This window comes from Schistocerca gregaria, chromosome 8 (genome assembly GCF_023897955.1).
Source record: "Schistocerca gregaria isolate iqSchGreg1 chromosome 8, iqSchGreg1.2, whole genome shotgun sequence".
NCBI lineage: Eukaryota > Metazoa > Arthropoda > Insecta > Orthoptera > Acrididae > Schistocerca > Schistocerca gregaria.
The window spans coordinates 71,675,733-71,697,979 of NC_064927.1; the positions used below are offsets into that span (position 1 = coordinate 71,675,733).

At 37.4% G+C, this 22,247-nt stretch overlaps 2 protein-coding genes across 2 annotated transcripts in view; one reads left to right on the forward strand and one right to left on the reverse strand.

Moving 5' to 3' along the window:
* Window positions 1-16,059: 16,059 nt before the first annotated feature.
* LOC126284104 (cytochrome b-c1 complex subunit 9) lies at window positions 16,060-16,580 on the reverse strand. The gene is made up of 2 exons (XM_049982762.1): window positions 16,290-16,580; window positions 16,060-16,208 (listed from the first exon to the last, which is right to left on the reverse strand). Exons 1-2 carry the CDS (start codon window positions 16,563-16,565, stop codon window positions 16,158-16,160), a joined length of 327 nt encoding a protein of 108 aa, XP_049838719.1. The 5' UTR covers window positions 16,566-16,580; the 3' UTR covers window positions 16,060-16,157.
* Window positions 16,581-22,247, forward strand: part of LOC126284103 (ubiquitin carboxyl-terminal hydrolase 32) — a 203,137-nt gene continuing 197,470 nt past the window's right edge. Inside the window, exons 1-2 of the mRNA XM_049982761.1 lie at window positions 16,581-17,340; window positions 17,435-17,562. Of these exons, the coding sequence (XP_049838718.1) occupies window positions 17,283-17,340; window positions 17,435-17,562 (186 nt within the window). The 5' untranslated portion in view covers window positions 16,581-17,282. The remainder of the gene's footprint in view (window positions 17,341-17,434; window positions 17,563-22,247) is intronic.

Here is a 22,247-nt window from a genome sequence, read left to right on the forward strand (position 1 = left end):
TCTTTGTAACTCTCTCCCATGAATCAAACAAACCTATGACAATTTATGCTGCCCTTTTTTGTAACTGTTCAGCATGGCTTATTAGTCCTATTTGGTATGGGTCCAACATGCTTGAGCAGTATTCTAAGATGAGTCCCACAAGTGTTTCATAAACAATCTGAGGCAGGGTAGGAGTACCAGGTACAGTTGGGCAGTTTGGTGGGGAGGGGGGGGGGGGGGGTGGAGCACAACAGGAGAGAAGTAAAGAAGGGGAAACAGACTACTGGGTGTGTTGATGGAATACAAGGCTGCATAGTACTGGAGTGGGAGGTGAAGGACTGGAACTAGAAGAAGTCGAGGTCAGGAGAATTACGGGAACGTAGACTATATTGCATGAGTGTTCCCACTTGAGCAGTACAGAAAAGTTGGTGATGCTGGGAAGGATCCTGATGCCACAGGCTGTGATGCAGTCACTGAAGCGAAGCACTTTGTGTTGGCCAGCATTTTCAGCAACTGGATGGTACAGGTACCAATTGGCCGCCATTTGTCAGTGGCCATTCATGCTGAAATACAGCTTATTAGTTGTCATCTCCATGCAGAAAGCAGCAGAGGAACAGAAACTTAGTGTGTAGATCACATGACTACTTTCACAGGTAGCCCTGCCTCTGATGGAACAGGAGATGCCTGTAACCAGGCTGGAATAGGTGGTGGTAGTTGGAGGATGTGTGGGACAGGTCTTGTATCTAGGTCAATTGCAGGAATATTAGCTATCAGGTAAGGGGTTCGGACCCAGGATGGACAAGGATGTTGCATACATTTGGTTGACCATGGAATACTATTGTGGGAGGGGAGGGTATTCATGTTAATGCACCTACAAATCCTTCCCCCTTCTCCACTCCCCCCCCCCCCCCCCCCCTCGCCACCACAGTGCAGATTTCCAACACTGTTGGCACTGTGCTTAACAGCCTTATCTTGTCCCCCTCCAGTCTCTGCTTGCTATGCCAGACAGCACTGGCATCTCACCCCCACCTGTACCCTGCAGCCACCACCCTCCCTCCCCACTTCATGCCTCCTCCCATCTCTGATCGCTGCTCTGTCGGACACAGACAGGCTCTAGCATCTCTAGTCAGTGATCACGTGTGTGCTAGCTGTGCTTATGTAGTAGGAGGACTTGGTATGAAAGCTTTAATATTTGTATTTGAGCAGTCTTTATCATTGTGCCTGTCGGTGACTCTATGTCTCCTCTTAGTATTCTATTTACGAATGATGATGTTCTTTTCACAGTGTGATTAATTATTGAAAACAAATTTCATATTGTATTAAGTGTGTTGTGGGACTGTCATCAGTGCGCACAATTGTTGAAAGTGCTTTCTACAAATGGATCGAGGGTGGAAACCGTGTATTATGCTTATTACAAGCCTCTGTGCAATGAACATTTTTTCCCTCAGTTATTCCAGAATATGATGCTATAAGTCATGAATGGAAATAGGAAAAGTCAATCATCATTTCAATTTTTTCATCTCCAAAATTTGATATTTTCTGTAATGTAAAAGTTGCAGAGCTTACATATTTAATTTCAGTAAGATGTCACTTCCATTTCATGTTCTTATCAGTACAAGCACTATAGATTTAGAATATTCTGTTCCATTTATTGACTTTCACTCTTATGTTATTTCTAATAGTGTGCTCAGGCCTTTTGCAGTTCTGAATTACTAGTATTGTGTTTCATTTAAATTCAGTAACAGTCCATTTGCTGAGAACCAGTTACAGGTAATTCCATGAAAACCGAATGTTTTGTTATGTCTGTAACACTTCCTCTTCCTTTGCTTAGTAACAAATGAACACAGCTCACTTAATCAAAGCTTGGCTGTATGTTTTTCATATTCTAGTGTGCATGTTTATCGTATTCTGGACTATCCTTTTTTTTCTTTGTTACTCCCTGTTAAAAAGCACATTTTATTAGTTTGGTCTGACAGCCTCATTTTCCTATTCTTCACTTCCAAAATCTCTTCACAAATTTGCTTTGTTGCTTTTTTGCGTTCCTCTGTCCACTGTTTCCAGTTTTCTTTCTTTCCATCTGCAATTGCACGATTTGCAACTAGAATTCTAAAGACGTTGCTTTCTCTAATGGCATTCATTTCTTGTAAGTCTACCTTAACTTCTCCTAGTCTGGTAATTTAACTTTTTTAAATTTATTGTGATTTTTTTTGTTACTCTAATATTGTGCATTCTGTAGAAGGGGAGCATAGAACTTCAAGCATCTTCTACATATTGCATCAGTGAAATTGTCTAGTGCTGTGTATATGTCCATAGTTTTTCTTTTAATTCAAATACCATTCATATTAGTGGGGCTAGTGGTTCAGCCAACACAACTGTCTTGTAATACTGAAGTTTTGCATTACATGGTATCACTCATTTATGGTATTGATTCCATGTTATTCTGTGTGTTTCCTGCAGTTTGGTGGCTCTTTTTAAATTAGCTTTACTGTCTGTTCAAGAGGGTACTATCATTTCTCCATGATATTTAAAGGAACAGACATATGTAATTGTCCCATATTTCTTTTGTTGTGAAGATCTTCTGGTATTTTTATGCAAATTTTCCATCAAATGAGTTCTCATGTGATATCAGAAGGCCTGTATTTGATGCTGCCTCATGTAACTTCTCTATGTGTAATTGGTTTTCTCGCCAGTCTTAGTGAACATAGCTAGATTGTCAGCAAAAGCTAGGCACTTCACTTTGATTTACTGCCCCAAGGTCCTGATGTTTATACTCTCAATTTCTCCCCCCCCCCCCCCCTTCTCCCTCCCCATTGTCTGATAATGTAATATAATGTTAAACAGAACCAGGAAGAGGCCATCCCCTTTTCAAACTTCAAAAGGATCACAAGTTTCACCTACACACTTAAGATGATGTGCCTGTCAGAGTAAGGCAGATTAGTTCTTTAATCTTCCTGTCAAACCTGAGCTATTGTAAAGTGCCCAAAGTGGTTTGTCTGTCAACAATCATATGCCTTCTTGAAATCAACAAATATGATATATGTGTCAGTACTTTGACTATCCTTAATATTGCATTTGAACACCAAATCTGGTCAGCATCCAATCTCGATTTCCTAAGGCATGCTTGATATTTATCAGTCAAATGGTCTGTTTGTGGTTCAGCTTTGTTTAAGAAAGCTTTGGCTAGAGACTTGTATATAACTGACAGGAGAAAGAGGCCTCTGTAGTTGTTGGGGATTTGCTCTAGCATCTTTTTTATGAATTGCTGAATTGTGTTTTATTTATCTCATGACATACATTTGCAATCTAGTTGATTTGCATACAGGAGATATGTCAAAAATTTATAATACAGTTAACAATGATTTTTACATTAATAAAATAATAGCACTAAAATAAATAATAACACTACAAGGATATTTCTTGGAATGTGTAACACATTGTACCCAGCTCAAATTTCAAGTTTGTCCTGCATGAATGCAACAGATGTACAAGATAATAACCTTCTTCCAGTACTTTGGAATTGTTTCAGTTTTGAATATTTCTGGTAAAAGTTCATGAACTCTTCTTATGAGGTCACCTCCTCCTATTTTTAGCACTCCTGCAGTTATGCAGTTCTCTCCTGGTGCTTTGTTATTTTTGAATGAATGAATACCTCTTTTGTTTATTGAATGGTTGAGGGTTGAGAGTCTGGGTTTTACACAGATTATTCAAGACACAATCTTTACTGTGGGCGGCCACAGTTCAGTAAATCTTGGAAGTAATCAGTATCATGCAGTTTCCTTTATTGTCTCTGGTTTTCCATTACTTTTAGAAAAAATGTAATATGGTGGCTCTCACAGAATGTCTCATAGAAATTTTGGATAGTGTTTTTCTGGAAATCCTGCTTTTGTCTTGCGCACTTTCTTCATGGTAAATTGTTTTTTAGGCTTATTTTAGTATCTTCAGGAAGGACTCTCATCTTTCAACTGTTTAATGCCCATTCCAGTGATTCCACATTCTGATCTGCTTACCGATGGCCTCATTGCAGGTTGTTTTCCACCATCTGTGTTTACGTTCCCTGGGTAGCTGTCCTGACTTCATGCCTGATGTTTGTAATGTGTCGCAGAGGTCTGGCCACTCTTTGGAATCTCATTCTTGTATGTTGCTGAGTCCTGTTGGGTCTGGATATGTTTGTTGTAACCTAATTTTAATTTGTTGTATGTAGTGATCATTATTAACAACTCCCTTCTGCACTATAACATTTTGAATCTCAAGTGTACTCTTTGCAGAAACTGAAATATGATCAATCTAGAAATCACTTAGTACTGGGTTATGTGACCCCAAGTTCTCTTTTTGTGTAGAGGTCTCCTAAACTTTGTGGATATATGGCTCAGTGCAAATGATGAAAAGAAGCTTATTAGATGTTCTCCATTCTTATTTATCCACTGAAGTGCTGTATGAAAGCTTACTCTTGATCTGTATTTCTTCTCCATGTCAGACTGTCCACTGAAATTGCCTAATATGATTTTCACACAGTGTTTGGGGATCTTGCTTGTAGTTTCCTCTAATGTTTCCCAAAAGTCTCCTACTTTCTGGGGATGTTTCTTGTTATCACTGTAAGTGGTGGTATGAGCATTTAAGGCATATGCTTTGTTGCTTCATTTAACTTTAATAACTGAGTTTCTTTCAGGTGGGGATATAAAGTTGATAACTGAATATAAAATCAATTTTCTTACTGGAAAGGCAGTCCCAAGATTGATAACTTGTGTTTGATTTTCCTTTAAATATTCTGAAGTTTTCTGAGTTGAAACGGTTTACATCTTGTAAACATGTTTTCCTGAATTGCTACAATGTGAATTATGAATTTGTCATGAGTATCAGTCAGCTATTAAGTTTGTCAGTTTTCAGAAGGTGTTAAGATTAATAGTGGCTAAAAAGTTCATTTTATTGAGGCAAAGAGATAAAAAGTTCCATTTCTCTGCATCCCCCAGAATCTGATGATCAGGAAAACTGAATATGCATTTGGAGCCTGGGGTAGTTGCATTTGTTTCAGCATGCAAATTTTGTAAGTTTAAGGTATAATCAGTGGTGTCCCTTATGACAAAATTGCAAAATTACAACTCAATTGTTGAGATTGAGAGATGCCTCTAGATATTCACTGGTTAAGTTATGTTTGGTCTGTGAGAGCTACTTAACCATTTGTGGGGATACAAAATGGAACAATTATATAGGTTCAATTTTAGCTAAAGCAGGTGTTGGACTTCAGTTCATTGGCAGGATGCTGTAAAAGTGCAGTCTATGAAGCATATTTCTTACAAAATGCTCATGTGACCCCCATCCCAGAACTATGTATATGTGTCTTTCTTGATGAGGGACCTTGTTGAGGGAGATGGGATCCATGCCTCAATGACACAGATATACATACCATAGGTTTCTGTTGAGAAGTCAGACAAACTTGTGGTTCCTGAAGTCACTGGATGTGAGAGTGTTCCGACATACTGTTTGGCAAAATTGCCATGATATGTTCGTACTTACACAACTGATAGTAAGGGAATAAGAGAATTGTTATTTTTCCCTGAGAGCATACAACTCTGGTGCATGGGTTGGAGAGCTTCACGAAATGACTTTTCAGACTGAAGATGGCAACAACATGTTCTGTGAGGGACCCACACCACATATAATGAACTGGAGATATTGAGTATATCGTCACAGGTGTGCGAGATTCAAGTGGGGAATGTCATGAAGGTATGAAAGAACATCGACTGGCTGATATTTGAAAATAAGATGTCAACTATACCACAAAAGCCTACATAAAGAGTTTCAAGAACTGGTTTTCAGTGAGGAATCTAGGGGCATACTGTAGCAATCTATCAGTCTTGTAGGGACTGCAAAGACAAGATCAAATTACTTAAAGCACACACAAAACCATTCATTCTTCCCACATGACTGGAATTGAGCCATTCTTCTGTAAATTGCCCTTTCTAAAACTGTGGAGACAATGATGTTAATGTGAAATTATTAACCGTGTTAATGACTTTCTTGTAAAGGAGGTATAACAATAACATATTGTAAAGCAGCTACACTTATACGCACATTTAAAGAAAATGTTGGAATTAAAGTTTAATGCTGTTGGGCAGAAAGCATGTATAATGATTGCAGAGGTATAATGTTCCACTTTTTGCATACTGGCCGATCTATATCCTACTCCACAGTGTAGGATTGAGCTAGGATTTTTGCATAACATTAACAAGTGCTTAATTTGTGACTGTATGCACTGAAATTGTGTTCTAATACATGTGACAAAAAATCCCGAACCACACACTTTGGGATTTGGTATGACAGTAACTGTGGCGAATAAAAAATCTGAACCACACATTTCGAGATGTTGTATGACAGAACTTATTTTTTAGCAAAGGGTCATTCCATGTCAGTTCAACCAGGAGCTCCAGCTCATAGTCTCATATTTGACTGAAATTCAGTACACTAATTCTACCATGTGTAGAACACTCGTGTACAAAGTATTACTTTACCATGCCAATTAGATCCAGAATTATGACTTGTGAAAGAAGGTGGCGTGACCAGGAAATTGCATCCCGCATCTGGAAATCTATCTTCAGACCCAAATTCAGGTCTTAATAACTTTGGAACTATCCCACACAGTCCAGTGAAATTTTTACAACACAGTAACATCCATTTAGAGAACACACTCCATGAATCAAAACAGCAACAACATATTTCTGAGGGAAAATAAAAAATTCCAAAATGTGATTAAAAATGTAATATATTAAAAGGTACATATTGTAGGTGCCCTCTATGCCAAATATAATTCACTCAAAAACGGTATAATTTTTTTGTGGTAAGCTTAATGTGGCCTAAACACACACAGAACTCATCATGCGCATATCAGTCACAAATACTGAGTTACATGCACATGAAAATACAAAAATTTTAACAATTACCTGAAAAAAAAAATGTATTTTCGAGTCTGGTAGCAAAAAAGGGACTAGTGGTATCCAAGCCAAATTTCACACACTCCATAAGTAGACCATAATGATATATATCTCAAAATTTCAGCATGTTATTGCAAGACATTTGTGTACAATGAAAGTTGACAGACGGATTTGGTGATGTGGCCATTGTTCCACAATACAACTTTGTAAAAACATATTGTAAACTGTTCTGCCATTTCTTACAACTGTTTAATCACTACACAACAACATATAGACAGATTAAACAACCTATCATTAATGTTTACAGCACCTTAACTGCTAAAAACCAGTCAATTGTGCTCCGAACAGAAGTTCTCCCACACTTTAGCTACTGTACTCTGTACATTGAGTGGCAAATTGTACTGTCTTTCTGACACTGTGGTAGGAACTGGAACTGTCATAAGAATATGTTCAAAAGGAATCCAACACCTGTCTGCCAAACATGGCCAATGAAATGATTTTGATGGTCCCATGAAGTTCACAAATACATCACCACCTGCTTCACAGCACTCTGCAATACATCCTAAGTACCATTTGTCATCATAAACAGAAATAACATAGCAACCTGGTTGTATGTTGCTGTCTTTGCTTCTGAATCCTGAGCCAGACACACAGTGAAGACACATGTTGTACATGAACCTATAGTTATAACCGAACAGTTTGCTCATATGCACATTGTCAGAGTCCACTGGAGAGAAGTGATGATGGCTCCTTGTGCCTGCAACAGTTTTAATGTGTTCTAGTCTGCTTTTTAGCAACTCTTCGACTGATTTCACCTCATATTTCAAAACATAGAACGAATGTATGCCAAAGATATTTTTCTGTACCCAGGTAAATAATAGAAGAGGTGTTAGAATGTGACTTTCTGTAGGGTGCTGCAGACTAGCTCGTGATGCCATGCGCTTAATGGTAGCACCAATACCATCACATATATTTTTACCAAGACTTGTTGTGAAAAAATTCCATTCTGCATGAATCTGAAAATCACAGTAATGCATGCATAAATTTTTGAGATTTTTGCAGTTTTTGTACTGACTAGCTCCCCCATCACTGAAGTATTTCGCAAAATGTATGTGAGGCAGCTTGTTTTTCACATATGCCATGACAGTGCGAATGTGGGCATGAACTGCAGTGGCATCGTGAATTAAACAGTCACTAAAAACGCACAGGTTCATGACAGACATATCACCTAATTCACCTCTATAGTAAATCGCAAATGACTGGAGAGTTGCTTGACTGTTGTCCCAATGATATCCTTGGATGGCTTCTTGAACTATAAATGCATAATTTTCAGAAAAGTCTAGTATTACTATAATTTCATCTTGTTTCAAATTATCCTTTCAAAACTGGAGATAAGCCAATTGTGCTGTTGCTGTGTGTGGTTAGTTTGTCCATTTCTTGACAACACATTTCAACGAAATCTTCCACTGTACTTTGCTTCGTTTCAACACTTGTGAGCTCCATTGTTTATAAGGAACAAGTTCGTCATCCATAAGGAGTTCACCATACAGTTTGTTATTCATGTGTTCTGCAAGATTTGCTTTACCAGGACACTTTTCACACCTGTGTATCATGCACTGGTAGGAACTGATGTCACACACTAGCAGCTTCATTGTACCTTTGTAATCCAGACCAGAATCCTTTATAGCAGTAAACATCAGCTTAGTATTTTGTTGGGTCTCACACACACAAACATTGTGCGTGCCCCTTGCACTTACAGGCACAACCCATTTTGGCCGAAGACTGAAAAATGATGATAAACCTACTTTGGTATTGGGATGCTTTTCCTTGAAATCTACATATACTTCTGACATGTTGCATAGCAACAGTCTTTTTTTGCAACTGAACACGTACATTTCCCAGAGGATATAGGTTCTCTATGCAACGATTTCACAAAGGTGGATGCCGTGGTTATAGTGGGTGGTCCGGGAAACAGAGTTGACAGAGACTCTGAATATTCCATAGAGAGTGACCTGGTGAAGATAGTATCAGCAACGAAGCATACGAGTGTGGCATTTGTGTCTGCGTTGAGACGCCAGACGCCATGATCGGCCTCATTTGAACTCTTCTGTAGGGAGGGTGAACTTGGAGTTGGAGTGGCTGCCTAGGACGGGTATAGCGTCCCATATTGGTTTGATTCCTGTGGATGCTATTGATAGGAGGGACTACACTAGGCATGGCCTTCACCTCAATAGGAAAGGGAAGGGAAAACTGTCCGGCTTGATTGCAGAAAACTTAAGGGGGGACACTGTCACAAGTGGTAAAATACCAGTGGTCACAGGAGTCAGAGGAATGCCGTTTTTAAGATAGGGAAGGGGGATAGAAAACGAGTTTTAAGAGAGATTGGTAGACACACTCAGTTTGAGAAAATAGATGAACAGGAGTCAGATTTTAGCATACAGCCTCCATTTAAACAATGTTTAACAGAAAGTAATCAGAAACTGCCAGTTCATCTTCACCAAAGCAGTTATAATCCCATTAGTATGCAGTATCAGTTATCTTTATTACACCAGAACATTCCAGGACTCAGAAATAAAGTTGATGAACTACTCATTTGTATCGATGAAATGAATTCATCTAATGAAATTGACATAATCTGCCTCTCTGAACATCAAGTGACCACTGGTATAGATATGTTAGACATTTCAGGATTTAAGCTAGCTTCCTACTTCTGCAGAGTAGATATGGATGGAGGAGGAGTTGCCACATTTATTAAAAACTGCCATAAACTGAAGAACGTTGACATTAATAAATTCTGTTTAGAGCAGCATCTAGAAGCATGTGCAACAGAAGTAGAGTTCCATAACAGATCCTATATAATAGTAGCTATTTACCAAGCACCTGCAGGAAATTATAATCTATTCATAAATCATCAAGAAGCTCTTTTGGGTTATTTAACAGCAAGAAACAAAGAAATTTTGATTGCTGGTGACTTTAATACAGATTTTCTAATTCAATCTTCCAGTAAAAATTTACTGCAGTTAGTAATGTTATCTTTCAATCTAACTCACACTGTAAACTTTCCAACTAGGATCACTAAAACCTCAAGGACAGCCATTGATAACATTTTATAGACAAATAAAGGAACAAAATCATATCATAAAATCTGTAATAAATGGACTATCAGATCATGACATGCAGCTCCTTGTTTTAGATGTAAATTCTAAGCAGATTATCAAGACTGCTAAATCTGAGTACAGGAGAGTATTCAATCAACCAAAAATTGAGTGTTTTAGAAAACTGCTCAAAGATATGAACTGGAAAGATGTTTATAGTGCTCATGACATGAATGAAAAATATAACACATTCATGAACAATGCCAGTACCATGTTTGAAAACTGTTTTCCTCTAAAAGTTACCCAAATTAAACAGTAAATCTATAATAAAACCATGGATCACACAAGGAATAAAGATTTCCTGTAAGACAAAAAGGAAAATGTATCTGTCGACCAAGAATAGCTCCAATGCTGATGATTTAGCTAAATACAAGGAATACTGTAAAATATCAAAAAAAGTAATTCGGACATCTAAACAAATACACTATGAGAAGAAGATAGCAATGTCAGGGACACAATAAAAACAATATGGGATATAGTGAAAGAGGAGACTGGTAGAACCAGAAAGGAACAGGAGCAAATCTATTTAACAAGTACTTTATATCCGTTACTGATAGAATGGGATTGTCAGGATCAGTAAATAATGCCCTTGAATATCTGAAAATAGCCTTTACAAATAGCTTCAGGTACATGAATATGTCACTCACTTCACCAAAAGAAATAACTTCCACAATAAAATCTTTAAAAACAAAGCATTCTAGTGGTTATGATGAAATATCAACAAAGTTAATTAAGGCATGTTCTTGTGAGTTTAGTACAATTCTAAGTTACTTGTGTAACCAGTCAATTATAACTGGGACATTTCCTGACTGGCTGAAATATCCAGACGTTAAGCCTCTATTCAAGAAAGGGGATAAAGAGATGCCATCAAACTACAGACCGATTTCACTTTTGCCAGCATTCTCAAAAATTTTAGAAAAAGTAATCTACAGGCAGCTTCTCAACCATCTGACCACAAATAACATATTATCAAGAACACAGTTTGGATTTCTGAAGGGTTCTGATATCGAAAAGGCTATTTACACCTACAGTGAAAATGTACTTAATTCATTAAATAACAAGTTACAAGCATCACGTATTTTCTGTGATTTGTCAAAGGCATTCGATTGTGTAAACCACAACATGCTTTTAAATAAATTAGAATTCTATGGTGTCACAGGCAGTGCTGCAAAATGGTTCAAGTCATACCTCGCTAACAGGAAACAAAGGGTGTCAGTGCAAAGGACTAGTGAATTAAGTCATCAGTCATCATCAGAATGGGAAGAAATTACATGTGGTGTCCCACAAGGATCCATCTTAGGGCCATTGCTTTTTCTTGTGTACATTAATGATCTCTCATCAGTTACACTGCCAGAAGCAGAGTTCGTTTTGTTTGCAGATGACACAAGTATTGCAATAAATAGTATGCCGAGTGTAGTTCTAGAAAGATCTGCTAATGATATTTTCATGGATATTAATAAATGGTTTAAAGCCAACTCACTGACATTAAACTTCGAAAAGACTCACTATAAGCAATTCAGAACCTGTTAAAGGTTTCCACCCAGCATATGCATAAAGTACGAAGAAGAGCAGATAGAAGAGGTTGACAGTCTTAAATTCCTGGGATTACAACTTGATAATAAATTCAGTTTGGGAGGAGCACACCACAGAACTGCAGAAATGCCTTAACAAATCTGTATTTGCAATTCGAGTGTTAGCAGACATAGGCGACATAAAAGTGAAAAAGCTTGCATACTTTCATTCCATAATGTCATATGGTATAATATTTTGGGGTAACTGTTAAAGTCAAACAAAAGTTTTCAGAGTCCAAAAGCGTGTAATACGTATTATTTGTGGAGTAAACTCACGGACGTCCTGTAGAAACCTCTTCAAAGAACTGGGTATACTGACTACTGCCTCTCAGTATATTTACTCCTTAATGAAATTTTTCCTAAATAATATATCTCTTTTTCCAACAAACAGCTCAGTTCAAACATACAACACCAGGAACAAAAATGATCTGCACAAGGACTTAAAAGCACTTACTTTAGTTCAAAAAGGGGTCCACTACTCAGGAACACTCATCTTCAATAATTTGCCAGCAAACATAAAAAAATTTGTTACAAATAGAGATCAGTTTAAAAGGAGCCTGAAAGACTTACTAGTGGCCAACTCCTTCTACTCCATTGACGAATTTTTTAATAGAAACAAATGATGTCTTGTATATATTTATACTATTAGTATTGTTATTTCAGCTTAAAAAAAAAAAAAAAAAAAAAAAAAAAAAAAAATATGTGACTTGTTCCACATCCACGAGGATCTCCTCAACACGGATCTATAGAACGAAAAACTAATCTAATCTAATCTGCACCATTACGTCACCTTTTTTTCCAGGCATTACTCGGCTGCAGTCATTATTTTCATAAAACTCCGACACTAGCACCTTTATTTCTGAACTCAGTTGCTTACCCTGAGCCTGCTGAAGTTGTGGAAGCACTCCTTGGGGTTGCTTTTATTTTCCTAGCTTGCTTTACCATATATGTAGAAACATTGAATTCCTTTGCAGTGCAGCCAATAGACCAGCTGGAAGTTGCAAGGGTAAGAGTAGCTACTTTTTTCTGGCGTGTGGATATGGCACATTTTTCTTTCAAATCATGCACAATACTGTCCAAATCAGAGCATTTCTGGCATGATATCTGTTCCTTTGGAGCAGGTAGTTCTTCCTCTTCCACCATTAGTGTGTCACTTATTTGGTGTTTTAATTCCATTTGAGCTTCTTGTAGTTTTCTTCTACCATAGCTAGGCCTGTCTCTTTTCCAAACTTTGTGTGTCTTCATGGGAGACAAACCAAGAGGAGTCACTGAAGTATTTAATTGCTTATCCACTGTGGTTGTAGGTGGCTAATACTCTTCGTTACTGTCATGTAAATTGTCAGAATATTCTTCAATTTTTAGCAGTGTAACACACCTGGAACATAACCTTTGCCCTGGTTTCATGTTAAGCACCATGCACTGACTCATTTTCAATATTGATTTTATATCAATTTCTCTGAGGTTACACTTCACTGTCTTCTTATGAATTCAAAATGGATCAAAACAACTTCTTTGTAGGAAAGAATACTTATCCAGAAACACTTTCATATGATGATAACAAACACTAAAGTTTCCCGGAACTGTACTTCTTGTGCCCACAATGCGTATTCCGGATCTCCATAGCAACAAATCTTGGTCCGATTCATACAGATCATACAGTACAAAGTGAATGCCACATTTTGTTCCATATGTTGTTTTATGACATTCAGATGCTTGTGTTCTACCAATACTGCAACTTGTTTGAACAAAAGCACCACTAGTGCACTCTTCTGCCTCCATACTGACTTTCCACAACAGTACTGACCAGTCAGAACTAGAATCTTAAAAACATGAGTATCCTGTAATTGTAGCTTGTTTCCTTTGTTGTTCCTGCCTAACAATAACTCATTCTGTTCTTGAAAACTACCATTGTTTAACTATCTGTTGCCTAATGGTTCCCAACAATTGCTGCAGTTTTATCTGAAACAAGCTGTCTGCATCATCACTATTACTTGCTAAATCACATTAAAAGAAACATAACCAAATACATCTCTGTCAACTCTTATTGTACACAAATGCCTTGCAATAACAAGTTGAAATTTTGCCACATATTATATTACGGTCTACTAATGCAGTGTTTGAAATTTGGCTTAGATATCACTTGTCCCTTTTGTGCTACAACACTTTAGAAAATCCATGTATTTCAGGTAATTTTTCAAATTTTTGTATTTTCATAGGCATGTAACACTCTTTGTGTGACTGATATGGGCAAGATGAGTTGTGTACGTGTTTAGGCCACATTAAGCTTACCACAAAAAAAAGTTATACCCTTTTTGAGTGAATTATATTTGGCATACAGGGCACCAACAATATGTACCTTTAAATGTATTACATTTTTTAAATCACATTTTGGAATTTTTTATTTTCCCTCAGAAATATGTTGGTGTTTTGATTCATAGAGTGTGTTCTCTAAATGGATGTTACTGGGCTGTAAAAATTTCACTGGACTGTGTGGTATAGTTCCAAAGTTATTAAGACCTGAATTTGGGTCTGAAGATAGATTGCCAGATGCGGGTTGCAATTTACGGGTCATGCCAGCTTCTTTCACAAGCCATAATTCTGGAACTAATTGGCAGGGGAACTTAAAATTTTGTACATGAGTGTTCCACACTTGGTAGCATCGTCGTGCTAAATTTCAGCCAAATCTGAGACTATCAGCTGGAACAGTTTCTCAAATTGGTGGAATTGACATGGGATGATCCCAAAACAAATATTGTATTCACACTTTTAAATAAATAACACTTAACACACTGACTGCCCGACAACACAGCAGACCTTTATACCTGATGCCATCTGCCCGCTGGTGGCCACAGCAGAGCCACGTCTGATGCCACAGCCTGACAGGCAATGTGTTAAAATAACTGGAATGTTGGTGTGGAGAATGCATATTTGCGAGGTATAATCCAATCAGGATGTGGTATGACCTTGCGTTCCTCTGACCTCTTAACTGATAACCCATCCAATTGTATGAATACCTACAGTTTAACTCTGACTCCTGACTGGTGTTAATTATGCATTTCTCACATCAACAAACTATTGTTTCACAAAAATTCTGTTACTGACTGGACAATGTACTCTTCACTACTGGATTTGGGGGCACTTACCCACTGATCCCCACTAACCTCACAATATTGCCCTAGTGGTCGAGCCAAACAAGGTATTTTACTGGCCACTGCCCTATTTTAACTGATAACCCCTTGCCTGACTGATGTGTGAACTGTTTCCACCACTCTATATATGACTAGTTTCTCTGCAATAAGAATGAAATAGCAAAAACATGCTTATGTTCCTGCATTTGATTAGATATACAAATGTAGACATCTTTGCATTCCATAACTTACCTCACATTATATACATTTGCTATTCACACAGCTTATACAGTGGCACTAAATACACAAAAACATTCGTGCCGAGCTCATGCGGACAATATGCTGCTCATAATTACATTACTCTAATTAGAAAAGTTAGCCATCTGAAGATCATCATGATACATCAAAACATAACTGCACCAAAATAAGACTTTTAAAAAAGTATTCATGGCTCATGTGTTCACCACAACCACCACGATAGCTGTAGATTTCAAGATCTAGTGTAGATGCAAAAAATTACTTCCTAAATAAACAGTAACGTGGTTAAAATTCTTAACTTTCTGATGCAATTGTTACTGTATTGAGAACAGCTATGAAGAATTTCAAGATACTTCAATTCTTACACCAATGACTAATACTTCTTTCAACCAGCTGTACTCAAAAAGATGCATATGCTAATTCTGATGTAAGATAATTAAAAGGTGTAATGGTGTTTATAAGAGCAAAAATAGATTTCATGTGAATAAGAAAATTATTATGCAATGATTAAGGAACATAGAAATAGTGAAAAATGAGGCATCACGAACAAATCAATGCATTATGCACAATAATTACAAGACAGCATAACATAGAATGTGTCTTCACCCAAAAAATTTAAGGGTATTTATCCCAAAATTATACAAAACCAGTACTGTTCATAATGTGTTTATATGTAATATGACTTTCACTTTAAATATAATTTTCATTAAATCTATTCAAATTACTAAGCAGAACGTCCCCACAACTCTTAGTGCTCAAGTACTGTAATACCTCCATGATGATTACTTTGTTTCCCCATTACAGCTTGTCTCTGAATTGGAACACACCTTATATTTCAAGAACTAATTTATTGTTCCGCTTTATGCCTTCCTTGATGAGTTTCATGTCTTAAAAGATGGTTGTACATGTTCTTCCAGTACAGAATTTGAGTTAACCTTTATTTTTCTGCTGGCTATGGGTTTTCAAAATTAAATTGGTAAATTTACTCACATTCCATTAACACTTTACGGGGATAACAAAGAAAATAATTGATGAACACACATTTGTCTCTGTTACAACGCATTTATTTATTTATATCGTAATCGTACTTTACAAGTATTATCTACACCGAGCGGATACCGCAAAGCAATTAATAAAGGCTTATTCATCTTCTGGAGCTGCATATTTGTCTTTTATATGATCCCACAGTTTCTGTAACAAAAGAAGTTATCTACTGTAAATATTATTTCTTAAAATAAACTGAGACATTAGTTATAAGGTAAAATTCCTTACGCCTCTGTTGATGTAATCGAACGTCCAGGCTGATCCAAGTTCAAATGTCCTTTCAAACACAAATGCACTCAACATGATGGTTAATGCAAACGTCGACGTTCGCCGAAACACCGACTGGTACAGTTTAGTTGTAATTCCAGGCATGGCAAAAGGTGGGATTTTAGTCTTTCTCAATAATCCACCCAAAGCAGACTCCTCAGCCCACACCGCGCACACTGCAGAAACCAAAGATACTTTTTCACCTTGATCTTCTTCAATGCATTGAAGTGAGGACATAAAAATTTATCACTGGTGTTTTGATGCACCGCAAATCGAAGGGATACTGTTTTAATTTAGTCAAGAGAAACTGGAAAAAACGGACAAATACACTCTTAATCTAAAATGATGCGAGCTTATAATTTACGTAAACATTTTCTGTACTCATAGAAAATAAGCACTTCATATTAGTAGTAAGATGATTTAAGTTCTTTCAGTCCCCGTTTTCTTTTTTTCGACGTAAATTAAATTATCGCTTTCACATAAACCACTGGGTATGTTGCGACGGAAGTATTTCTACGAACTGTAAGAAACAGTGGAATATGGGACTTATAGTTTATCATATTATCTTCATGACGGGGAAAATTGTTTGTCAAAATCATGACTTGTATAGCATACTTCAGCACCAATCGTTTCCCAATTGACAGTTCATCAAAACAGGTGCCTTCCAGAGAGTACATTTAATGTTGTTTGTTTCATCTATGGTGGGAATATAATCGTCGTGACGTTTTGCTAAGGGAAGTGGTAGTTACTGTAAATTGTTAGCTGTGTTGAAATTATTTCAGCTGCAGACAACGAACAAAAAAATATGTTACGTAATAATTTCTATTTGCGATGTAATTATTACTCCGGCTTATCCCTAATGGATGACAAGTGGTGTGCGACGTACATAAATATCGAAGACTTAGGAGGTATTTGCGATTTGTAGAACAAGGAAAATAGTTATTTCTAGTAAAAATGGGGGCAAAAGATTCAAAACCCCTGTGTATAACATACGAAGAAGCAGCTAAGCGTGGTATGTGTTTACGTACTGTTATCATCAAACTAAAGATGCGCTAAAACGTAAACATTGGACAAGTTTGACGTTTGACGTATATTTTTGATTACAGTGACAGAAGCAGAGCTGAAAAGACTGAAGGAGGCATTTAAACGTGTTTCTACAGTACATGGATGCATAACGAAGCAGTCTTTCGTAAAAGATGTTTTGGGCGATGGAGTACCGACTCAGATAGCAGAGGTATGTGGATGAACAGTCATAAACAGTTAGTGTTACTCGTTGAAGTTCCATAAATTGTTTATAGTTTTGTTATTAAGTAGAATACCTTCCATTTGCCCAGTGTTTATTACTTACTGCAAAGTTGTGTGTTCATTGATTCAACTGTTCTACCTTATCTTAAGACATTTACATTTGTTTGGAGGTAGTCTCTCTAGGTTGTTGCCAGAAAATGACTTTAGATTGTGCTGTGCAAGACGCAGTCTTCTGGTTGCTTTTTGAAATATTCTAAATACCATGTTGTTTGCATGACATTTTGAATAACCTATTATTTAGGAAGGCTACACAGTTCCAGAAGAGGTACTTGAATTCCATTCAACAAATTAGACCCTTAGAAACGGTGAAATATTACGTAGGAACCGTGGTAGTTTTATGTTTGTGTCAAGAGATTTGTAACAGAAGCAAAAGCATGAAGAAATATTAAACAGAGAACTAAGTAAATATTGTTACATGTAAAACATGCTCAAGAAAGTCTACAATATAGAAACACACAGTTTACTGAATTGTGAGGTTATGTTCTGGGGTAACATAAGCAATGGACCCTACAGCTTTTAACACCATTAGAATTATAAAAGAAGTTTGAAAAAGGGAATTTTGTAATGAGGTATAAGAAAAGGAATGTTAAATGAATTTGAATACTATGTATATTTTTAATAAACTTTGGCAGCTCTTCAGATTTTGGTAACCTTTCTGGCACTGTTTTCTACATGCCATTTAAATCAGCATGTTTCTTTACATCTGACATTTTCTTTCTTCGACATTCTTTATTTATGTGGGTAAGCTTGTAACATGATGTAAAGCTCCGAGTTGTCATGTTTGCTTGACAAAACATGAGTCATGTTACTAGCTATCGGGGGTTAAGAAATAATGTTTTAATACTTCCAGTGCCGTATGTTTTATTTGACAAGTCACATGTGTTATTAGTTACTGTTTATTATGTCATTTCGACATTGCATGTGGAGGATAAACTGAAATTATTTATTTTCTATCATTTCTGGTAAAGTGCATAAGACGTCCTTCTGACTTCACTGTACACCCACAGCTTTCCTTACCTTGTGGAGTGCCGGCCGCGGTGGCCGTGCGGTTCTGGCGCTGCAGTCCGGAACCGCGGGGCTGCTACGGTCGCAGGTTCGAATCCTGCCTCAGGCATGGGTGTGTGTGATGTCCTTAGGTTGGTTAGGTTTAAGTAGTTCTAAGTTCTAGGGGACTTATGACCTAAGATGTTGAGTCCCATAGTGCTCAGAACCATTTGAACCTTGTGGAGTAGTTGTGGCCCATTTAACAGATCTATTTTCTTAACTGTCATTGAAGCAACATAGTAGAAAATCTGTGTGGATTGAATCTATTGAAACCAGACATCTGATTTGACTCGTGTGTACAGAGATAGTACACCCACAGTACAGCAGAGTCCCGCTAATCCGAACATGAAAAATGTTAGTCTAAGTATGGAAAGCTGTGCGATAAACTGCTGTACATACGCACTATTTTAATTTAAACAATACAGTAAACAAATATTAGAAAAAATGGCAAGAAAATATTAGGTTTAAACAATGCATAACAATGAAAGAAAAGCTATCAAACTTACTAAAATACAGCAGACATTTTATTCCTACTTTTTAGATGACACAAACTCAGTCATTGGCTGTGGTGGTGGTGGTGGTGGTGGTGGTGGTGGTGGTGGTGTGTGTGTGTGTAATCAAGACCTGTTAAGATGCATAGGTGTGCTGTAGTCTCATAAGCATCAAATCAGCAAGTGTAGCAATGGGCTCCAAATAATGCTCCAAATAATGTAGTGCGAAGTCGAGAGCTTCTGCTGCATCACTGTGTGGCATCAGGTCTCCTTTGTCACCTTCATGCTCATTGTCACTTCCGTCCAGTTCTGGGGGGGCGCGTACCCTTAAACTTTTTCGTTGACAAAATAATTTTTTTTACGATGTTGAGAACGTAGTAGTGCTAAAGATTTATTTTTATTTTTTATTTTATTTTTTTCATGGATGTAAATTTTTATTTAGTATTTTCATGTTGGTAATTGCAATACGAATGATACCAGTGCAGTTTTTGGTGGGAAAAGCATTTTGAAGTTGCAGCAACCATTCTCGACAACTGAATCTCTGGCAGCCTGTTCAACAAGCATGTATGGCCCTCGCCCGCTAATAGTGGCCGATGGTAGTTCTAAACGTATATGCGTACACTCAAACACAGAGATACTGATGGATATCTCTATGGTCCCGCTACATGATGATGTTGATGACATCATGGCTAAAAGCAGGCGGGTGGTATCCCATGCTTCAGTTATAAGTAATTTTTGCTGCATTATATCCAATGTTGGAGTGCCCTCAAACATTTTTTTTTTATTTATTTATTTATTTTTTTTTTTTTATAGAAATAAAGCACTGCTTCCATCACAGCAGTGCACTTCTTCCTGGTCTTGAGTCACAGCAGCAACTAAATCAGAGTCAGTAAGGTTCTCCACACATGCCCCATCTGCTGCCATTCACTCACCTATGTCTCCTTCACTAGCTTCTTCACATCCAGGGATTGTCTGTATCGGTTCTAGTAGAATCCTACAATGAATTAGGAGATAAAATGTAATGAGGTATCTCAAGTGGCATGACCTCCGTGTTAATCAGCATGTATTCTGAAGTGATGGTCATGCAAAAACCAAATTGTTTTTCATCACATGGCATCCTGAAAGCCATGGATGAAGGCAATCGGATAGATGTGCAGTACTTCTTGACTTGGAAAAAGCATTTGACTTGTACCACACTTAAGCTTAATGTCGAAAGTATGATCAAATGGGATATGATGTGGAAACTGGTAATGGATTCCAAATTTTTTGGGAGAAGGACACAGCACTTTATCTCGGATGGAGAAGTCAGGCATCAACACAACTAGAAGGAAAGTAACTTAAGGTATGCACCAGAGAAGTGTGTTGTGACTCTTGCTGTTTGCGTTGTATATCTATGACCTTGCAGACAATAGTAACCTCGAACTTTTGTGGATAATTCAGTAATCTATAATGAAGCACAGTCTAAAAGAATCTGCAAAAATACTCAGCCAGGTCTTGATAAGATTTTGAAGTGCTCCAACTTTTAATGTTCAAGAATGTATACAATTGTGCACTTTACAAAATGGAAAAAAAGTGATATCCTATGACTACAATATCAGTATTTTCTGGTAGAATGGTTCAACTGATAAAAATACCTGAGTGTAACATGTGTCACACCAGCAACTCCGAACTACATAGAAAGGAATTTTTTCCGTACAACACTTCCTCAAGTCTTGCACGGTGGCCTTGATCTTCACTAGTCTCTCCACATCTCCACCTTTACCCCTCATCTACTACAATGCAAGTATTGGCTTGAGCCAAATATATTTTCTTCTGCTTAAATTATTTCTCAGCTGTGGCATTAATATTGCTTTCAGTTTCTCGATTTTTTCCAGTCCGACAAACTTTCATAATTCGTTCACATTTCTGGCTGATTCCAAAACTCTGAACTATGCAAGACCCCTTCGTGTTCTGGAATAATGCTGTGAAAGTTACAAATTTGTTATGATTTAATTAATTAGTGTTTCTTGTGTAGTACAGTTGACATTTGATAATTTGAATCTCGAGGAACTGAGGGAAAACTTCAAATTACCAACAGTTCAGAATAATAGGAATTCACATTATTGAAAGGGACAGAGGAAAAATTTCAAATAAACAAGAGTTTCCAGAATGAGATTTTCACTCTGCAGCGGAGTGTGCACTGATATGAAACTTCAGGCAGATTAAAACTGTGTGCCCGACCGAGACTCGAACTCGGGACCTTTGCCTTTTGCGGGCAAGTGCTCTACCATCTGAGCTACCGAAGCACGACTCGTGCCCGGTACTCACAGCTTTACTTCTGCCAGTATCTCGTCTCCTACCTTCCAAACTTTACTGAAGCTCTCCTGCGAACCTTGCACAACTAGCACAAGTTTCAAACAAGAGTTTGATGATGTATGTTGCAGTAGGTACTGGGAAATGAAGAAGCTTGCACAGGATAGAGTAGCATGGAGAGCTTCATCAAACCAGTCTCAGGACTGAAGACCACAACAACAACAACAACAACAACAAGAGTTTGATTTACAGTAAATTGTTGTACATACACGTGTACGTTCATATGTATCTTAATGATGTGATGTGCAAAGTAATATGTACCTACGATACATGCAGTATATACAGTATATGAAAAACATACCAATGAAACTGGTAAGTCATTTTGAAAAATAGTTTGTGATTTCCTTATGAGAGACAGACTTCCATCTAGCATAGTCCTGCTCGATAGTGATGACAGCTGAGGAGAAATCACTGCGTGTTTATGTTCTGATGGCAAAGGAGCGTATGATATGTACAGGATGACCTTGCATCGTTCAGTGTGACTGGAGTTGGCAATTATACTTAATTATCTTCCAGAAGTTGTACAGAGTTTCAGAGAGAGCATAAGGGAACATTTGACAGCAATGGGGGGAAAGTAGTACAGTAGAAGAAGAATGGGTAGCTCTGAGGGATGAAGTAGTGAAGGCAGCAGAGGATCAAGTAGGTAAAAACACAAGGGCTAGTAGAACACCTTGGGTAACAGAAGAAAAATTGAATTTAATTGATGAAAGGAGAAAATATAAAAATG